This window comes from Mauremys mutica, chromosome 17 (genome assembly GCF_020497125.1).
Source record: "Mauremys mutica isolate MM-2020 ecotype Southern chromosome 17, ASM2049712v1, whole genome shotgun sequence".
NCBI classification, from domain to species: domain Eukaryota; kingdom Metazoa; phylum Chordata; order Testudines; family Geoemydidae; genus Mauremys; species Mauremys mutica.
In genome coordinates, this window is record NC_059088.1 from 15,814,926 (window position 1) to 15,822,595 (window position 7,670).

At 61.6% G+C, this 7,670-nt stretch overlaps 1 protein-coding gene across 2 annotated transcripts in view; it reads right to left on the reverse strand.

The window, feature by feature from the left end:
* Positions 1–1,175: 1,175 nt before the first annotated feature.
* The window catches only part of LOC123351812 (sushi, nidogen and EGF-like domain-containing protein 1), an 11,175-nt gene continuing 4,680 nt past the window's right edge, over positions 1,176–7,670 (reverse strand). For both annotated transcript variants that reach the window (XM_044991464.1, XM_044991463.1), the window contains exons 4-7: positions 6,110–6,240; positions 2,984–3,265; positions 2,379–2,516; positions 1,176–1,569 (exon numbers count right to left, since the gene is read on the reverse strand). In XM_044991464.1, the coding sequence (XP_044847399.1) occupies positions 1,393–1,569; positions 2,379–2,516; positions 2,984–3,265; positions 6,110–6,240 (728 nt within the window). In that variant the 3' untranslated portion in view covers positions 1,176–1,392. The remainder of the gene's footprint in view (positions 1,570–2,378; positions 2,517–2,983; positions 3,266–6,109; positions 6,241–7,670) is intronic.

Here is a 7,670-nt window from a genome sequence, read left to right on the forward strand (position 1 = left end):
TCTCTCTTGCCCTCTCTCTGGGGCAGGGCTTGTACTCAGGGAGCATCCTCTTGCTGGTCACGCTCACCACACTGGAGTTCTGGGTCGGCATCTCCACCCTGCCCATGTGTGCAAGCACCTGTCCTCTCCCTGAAACCTCGGAGTCCTGCCTGCCAGGCCCCCTGCTCTAACCCACGAGACCCCACTCCCCTCTCAGAGCCAGGATAGAACTCAGGAATCCTGACTCCCCTGCTCTAACCACTAGGCACCGTCCCATCTTTGGTGTATAGGATTACATATTCCTCAGATACAAGAGTCTTTTTTAAACAGACTCTTTGCTTTCTGGTCCTGCATGGTCAGAAAACCACAGGCCTTTACATCAGTTAAATCAGGTTGCAGCTTCCACCTACCCCAGTACCCAAGCCTGAGCCTAGTGCGCTAACTACTGAGCCTGCCAGGCTCTCTGCCGCACCTGGCTGAGCTGTGCTGTTGCCAGCACAGCCGACAACTTTCCTTTCTCAGAAGGATGGATCCCGGGCTGGCACCGGGGCGTTTGCCGGGTTACCGAGGGGGGATGGGTGGGCCCCTGTTCACCTCATCATGGCGGCTGTTTGCTCCATGCCAGCAATGATGCAGCTTCGCTGCCTAGCCAGCCTGTCAGTGAAATCAAACTGCGCCCAGGAACATGCCAGCTCTGGGTTCGCTTAGCACCACACAGCCTCAGCGAGTGAGTCAGGGGCATCAAGGTGACACTTAGGCATGAAAAGCCACTGTTGGTCAGTGCTCAAAGACACTCATCTGTCTGTCCCCCCCCCCTTTATCCAACTGTCCCCTCACACACCCCTCTGTCCCCATACACACCTCTCTATGGATCTATCTGCCCCTGTACACACCCCTCTGTCTATCTATCCCCATACACCCCCTCTATCTATCTATCTATCTATCTATCTATCTATCCCCACGCACCCCTATCTATCTATCTATCTATCTATCTAGCCCCATACACCCCCTCTATCTATCTATCTATCTAAAGATCCTGCTTTCACATTTAGACATCTGAACAGGTTTAATTCTTTCCACTAGGAGGCAGTGCACACACACACACACACACACACACACACACACCCCCTCCCCAGGCATCCCCCGTCCCGCAGGTGACAGATACCCCAAGCCACAGTTCACAGATGATCCTTTATTGCTACACTACACTCAGGGCTGGCTGCAGGGGGCGCCCTGCCAGTCGGGGCAGCAGCCTGGATCCTTCCAGCAGCTGGGACAGGGTCTGACGTCGAGGAAGGGCCCCTCTGAGCCAGGCCTGGATTCATCTGGAGAAAGTAGAATTGGCACAAGCAGTGAGACTGGCAGAGACCTGAGGTTTGCAAACTGGGCGCGTGACTCTCGAGCTGGTGCCACTTACAGCCAGCAGTCGTTGCTCTCGGTGGGGACCCCCGTCACCTTGAAATCATTCACCTGGAAGACCCAGCGGCCCTGAACCCCGACATTGCTTGTCTGCCCGATGTGGAGGATGGCGTCGGTGCGGGAGCCCGGGATGTTGTAGAAGTTTTTGTCGTCGCCGCTGTTGAAGCCAGCCTGAGGGCAGAGACATGGGGAGCAAATGTTAATGCAATAGCCCATCGCAGCACCCCCTACTGCCATGCAGGGATATTAGGAAAGCACTGACAATGAGAGGAGAGCGCCCCCTACTGAGCCCCTGCCCCTTTCCCTGCAGCCCAGCGCCCCCTACTGAGCCCCCTACTCCCTGCAGCACAGCACCCCCTGCTGAGCCCCCGCCTGCTCCCCGCAGCCCAGCACCCCCTGCTGACTCCCTGCCCCGCTCCCCGCAGCACAGCACCCTCTACTGAGCCCCTGCCCTGCTCCCTGCAGCCCAGCGCCCCCTGCTGAGCCCCCTACTCCCTGCAGCCCAGCGCCCCCGCTGAGCCCCCGCCTGCTCCCTGCAGCCCAGCGGCCCCTGCTGAGCCGCTGCCCCGCTCCCCGCAGCCCAGCGCCCCCTACTGAGCCCCCACCCTGCTCCTTGCAGCCCAGTGCCCCCTACTGAGCCCCCTACTCCCTGCAGCCCAGCACCCCCTGCTGACACCCCGCCCCGATCTCCGCAGCCCAGTGCCCCCTACTGAGCCCCCGCCCTGCTCCCTTCAGCCCAGCGCCCCCTGCTGAGCCCCTGCCCCACTTCCCACAGCACAGCGCCCCCTGCTGAGCCCCCGCCCCGCTCCCCGCAGCACAGCGCCCCCTGCTGAGCCCCTGCCCCACTTCCCACAGCACAGCGCCCCCTGCTGAGCCCCTGCCCCACTTCCCACAGCCCAGCGCCCCCTGCTGAGCCCCTGCCCTGGCTCATGCCACCACTTCATGCCGCATTCCTGTGTGTGCTGTATCAGGGGACTTACCTGGGCAGGAGTGCCCCCTAGGCCGGTGTTGGCATCTCCTCCACTCGCTGTGCCCGTGGTCCACTGGATTGTGCCATAGTTCAGCATGATGAAGGTGACTTTGCCGTCGTTTGCCAGCACGGCCTGGAATGTGTTCGTCTGCAGCGGAGAGGGAAGGGACCTGGGTGAATCAGTCTGGGAGGTGGGAGGGGACTCCTGCGTAGGGGGGTCGTGGGAGGGCAAGGCCAGGTGCCGGGGGGGGGGGGCCGGCCCATGGCAGCCTAGCCCTGGCCTCCCCATGGGGTCCTCCATCCATGCTGTGCTAAGTATCCCAGCCAATGAAACCCACCGGTCAGTAGATGGGATAGATTCATCTATGGGGAGCCCCCTAGTGGTGACCAGAGGAGCTGCACAGCTGCAGGAGCCTCAGCGCCTGCGACCCTGCTAGCCAGTCCCCTGGAGAGCCCCCTCGTGGCGAACATGGACAGTGCAGCCCGGGAGCTGCACAGCAGCAGGAACCACAGGGTCCTGTCTGGGTCCAGCAGCCCCGCCAGCCAGTCTCCCTCCCTGTCTCTCCCCTGCCCCTAGGGGCTTGGCGGGGGCCTTGGGGAATAGGTGCCACCTACCTTCTGGGAGGTGGAGCCGTAGTAGGCCACACGGTCCCAGGTGGCCACGAAGGCCCACGTGGCGGTGAAGGGGATCTCTGGGAAGTACTGGTTGATGTCTCTGGTGAGGCGGCGCAGCAGCTCGGGGTCCCGGGTCTCCCGGTAGTAGACGTCCCCACCCAGGTTGTTGTTCACATCACCCCAGTAGGGGGCCACAAAGGGTCGGCCATCAGCCAAGGGGAAGGGGTCGGGGGTGTACTGGGAGACGGACACGCCGAAGGACACCACGCCATTGTTGTTCACCTGTGGGGGTGGGGAGCAGAGTGGTGGATGTAGGAACACAGCAGAGCATGGCTAACCCCCTCCTTGCAGCACGCCACCCCCTGCTGAGCCCCCTCCCTGCTCCCCGCAGCACAGCACCCCCTGCTGAGGCCTCTCCCTGCTCCCCGCAGCACAGCACCCCCTGCTGAGCCCCCTCCCTGCTCCCCGCAGCCCAGCGCCCCCTGCTGAGCCCCCTCCCTGCTCCCCGCAGCACAGCGCCCCCTGCTGAGCCCCCTCCCTGCTCCCCGCAGCCCAGCGCCCCCTGCTGAGCCCCCTCCCTGCTCCCCGCAGCCCAGCGCCCCCTGCTGAGCCCCTACCCTGCTCCCTGCAGCACAGCACCCCCTGCTGAGCCCCCCTACCCTGCTCCCCGCAGCACAGCGCCCCCTGCTGAGTCCCCGCCCTGCTCCCCGCAGCCCAACGCCCCCTGCTGAGCCCCCTCCCCGCTCCCCGCAGCCCAGCGCCCCCTGCTGAGCCCCCTCCCTGCTCCCCGCAGCACAGCGCCCCCTGCTGAGTCCCCTCCCTGCTCCCTGCAGCCCAACGCCCCCTGCTGAGCCCCCTCCCCGCTCCCCGCAGCACAGCGCCCCCTGCTGAGCCCCCACCCTGCTCCCTGCAGCCCAGCGCCCCCTGCTGAGCCCCCTCCCTGCTCCCCGCAGCCCAGCGCCCCCTGCTGAGCCCCCACCCTGCTCCCTGCAGCCCAGCGCCCCCTGCTGAGTCCCCTCCCTGCTCCCCGCAGCACGGCGCCCCCTGCTGAGCCCCCTCCCTGCTCCCCGCAGCCCAGCGCCCCCTGCTGAGCCCCCACCCTGCTCCCCGCAGCCCAGCGCCCCCTGCTGAGCCCCCTCCCTGCTCCCCGCAGCCCAGCGCCCCCTGCTGAGCCCCCTCCCTGCTCCCCGCAGCACGGCGCCCCCTGCTGAGCCCTCTCCCTGCTCCCTGCAGCACAGCGCCCCCTGCTGAGCCCCCTCCCTGCTCCCCGCAGCACTTCAGCCCCTGCTGAGTCCGCTCCCTGCTCCCCGCAGCACAGCGCCCCCTGCTGAGCCCCCTCCCTGCTCCCCGCAGCACAGCGCCCCCTGCTGAGCCCCCTCCCTGCTCCCCTAGCCCAGCGCCCCCTGCTGAGCCCCCTCCCTGCTCCCCGCAGCACAGCGCCCCCTGCTGAGCCCCCTCCCTGCTCCCCGCAGCTCAGCACCCCCTGCTGGGCCCCCGCCCTGCTCCCCGCAGCGCAGCGCCCCCTGCTGAGCCCCCTCCCTGCTCCCCGCAGCCCAGCGCCCCCTGCTGAGCCCCCGCCCTGCTCCCCGCAGCCCAGCGCCCCCTGCTGAGCCCCCACCCTGCTCCCCGCAGCACAGCGCCCCCTGCTGAGTCCCCTGTCCCATTCCCCACAACATGGTGCCCCCTGCTGAGGCTCACGCCCACCCCCAATGCCCAGTGGGATGTGAGGCCCCTCGGCTGGTGATGGGGGGCACAGAAACAGAGATCCATAGAGTCTAAGGCCAGGTCAGTCCATTCTGCCCACCTGCTTTGCCCTCCTCCCTAACCTCGGTCTCAGAACCCCCCCCCCCCGGGGACCCCAGCCTCCAGCCCAGATCTGTGGGTCGAGCTGGAGTGCAGCTGTCAGAGGGAGATGCCCCAACTCCATGGAAAGACTCCGAAAGATGGAGATCCCTCCCCACCACCGGGGCAAGGGTTGGTTCCCCTCCCTAGCACAAAGTCAGCCCTCGTTTCCAGCCTGGATTTGTCCATCTTCATCTCCCAGTCATCGGCTCTCACTCTGCCAGGTCTGCTGGGTTCAGGAGCTCTCTGCACTGAGCAAGCTCCTCCCCAGGGAGGTGCTGATAGACTGGGATCAAATCCCTTCTTGGCCTTCTGCGGAGAAACTGAGCAGAGCCAGCAACTTATGGCTGGCTGTCTAAATACTGTTGGTACAATAGATAAACAGACAGACGGTGTCTATGGGGATAGATAGATAGGGCAGAAAATTACACCCTGAGCCCTAGGAATTGCGTACGGGTGGGTACTTACATTGACAGGGTTATGCTTAAGCCAGTGGTTCTCAAGCTTTTGTCCTAGTGACCCCTTTCACACAGCAAGGGCTGGTCTACACTAAGGGGAAAAATCGATATAAGATACGCAACTTCAGCTACGTGAATAACGTAGCTGAAGTCGAAGTATCTTATATCGATAATTTACCCGTCCTCACGGCGCGGGATCGATCTCCGGGGCTCTCCATATCGACGCCGCCACCGCCGTTCGCGGTGGTGGAGTTCCGGAATCGATATAAGCGCGTTCGGGGATCGATATATCGCGTCTAGATGAGACGCGATATATCGATCCCTGAAAAATCGATCGCTACCCGCCGATACGGCGGGTAGTGTAGACGTAGCCCAAGACTCTGAGTGCGCCCCCCCCTTATACATTAAAAACACTTTTTTGTATATTTAACACCATTATAAATGCTGGAGGCAAAGCGGGATTTGGGGTGGAGGTTGACAGCTCACGATTCTCCATGTAATAACCTTGTGACCCCCTGAGGGGTCCCGAACCCCAGTTTGAGAACCCCTGGCCTAAGCCCTAGGAACAGGGTAAGAGTGGGTACCCTAGAGTGTAAGGTTACCCCATAGCCCACAGAAGGGTAAGGGTGGGTACCTATATTAAGAGGGTTGTGCCTTGAGCCCTAGGAATTAGGTAGAGGTGGGTGCCCTAGAGTGTGCATGTGAGAGAGAATTTTGTGTGGGAAACAGCATGGATCGACAGCTAGCCCTGTGTGGCACCTATGGCTGGCTGCCTGTGAGCCGTGTGCCTTGGGGTTGGCGGTGGGATCGGCCCTGCTGTACGTACATAGAGAGAACGGTGCTCCTTGCCGTAGAAGGTGAAGGTCATGGAGATGGGGATCTCCAGTGATGCCCCATCGTCAGCTTTGGGGTTCCGCTGGTCGCTTTGGGCTGGTCCATAGGGATACAGCAAGGAGTCTGGGGTGGGGAGAATGTGCCTTGTGAGAGCCCGGAGCACCTCCTCCCTGTTGGGTCCCATTGGCCCCTGGAGAGCCACCTCCCACCTCATCCCCAGCCTGATGCCCTTTGGGATCAGCAGTGCCCCTGTGTGGTGTCAGGAGCTGCTTTGGGAGAGGTCCCCATTGGCCTTTGTATTCCAGAGCCATGCTGAAACAAACCAAGTCCCCCAGTCCTCACTCTGATCCTCCCCATCCATAACATAGACCTCCACCCTGATTCTCCACCCCACCCCTAATACAGGCCCTACCCTGATCTTCCCCCCTCACTCCATCCCTAACATAGCTCCTGACCCGATCCCCACCCTGATTCTCCAACCAGCACTAATACAGGCTCCTACCCCAATCCCCCCACCTAACACATCCCCCCACCTTGATTCTCCAACCACCCCTAATACAGGCCCCTACCCTGACCAGTTTTGGGCCCCACACTATGAGAAGGATCTGGAAAAACTGGAAAGAGTCCAGTGGAGGGCAACAAAAATGGTTAGGGGGCTGGAGCACATGACTTATGAGGAGAGGCTGAGGGAACTGGGATTGTTTAGTCTGCAGACGAGAAGAATGAGAGGGGATTTGATAGCTGCTTTCAACTACCTGAAAGGGGGTTCCAAAGAGGATGGATGTAGACTGTTCTCAGTGGTAGAAGAAGACAGAACAAGGAGTAATGGTCTCAAGTTGCAGTGGAGGAGGTTTAGGTTGGGTATTTGGAAAAAACTTTTTCACTAGGAGGGTGGTGAAGCACTGGAATGGGTTACCTAGGGAAGTGATGGAATCTCCTTTCTTAGAGGTTTTTAAGGTCAGGCTTGACAAAGCCCTGGCTGGGATGATTTAGGTGGGTTTGGTTCTGCTTTGAGCAGGGGGTTGGACTAGATACCTCCTGAGGTCCCTTCCAACCCTGAGATTCTATGATTCTATGATCTTCCCCCCTCACTCCATCCCTAACATAGCCCCTGACCCGATCCCCGCCCCGATTCAACCACCCCTAATACAGGCCTCTACCCCAATCCCCACTCCAACACAACCCCCACCCTGATTCTCCAGCCCCACCCCTTATACAAGCCTCTACCCTGATCCCCATGCCACCTTGATTTCACACCCCTAACATATCCCCCTACCCCAATTCTCCAGCCCACCCCTAATACAGCCCCCTTCCTTGATCCTCACCTAGGGTTGCTAACTTTATAATTGCACAAAATCGAACACCCTTGTCCCGTCCCCCACCCTGCCCATCTTCTCTGAGACCCTGTCCCTTCTCTGAGGCCCCACCCCCACTCACTCTCTCCCCCCTCCCTCCGTTGCTCGCTCTTCCCCACCCTCATTCATTTTCATTGGGCTGGGGAAGGGGGTCGGGTTGTGGGCTCCAGCCAGGTAGCGCTTACCTCAGGTGGCTCC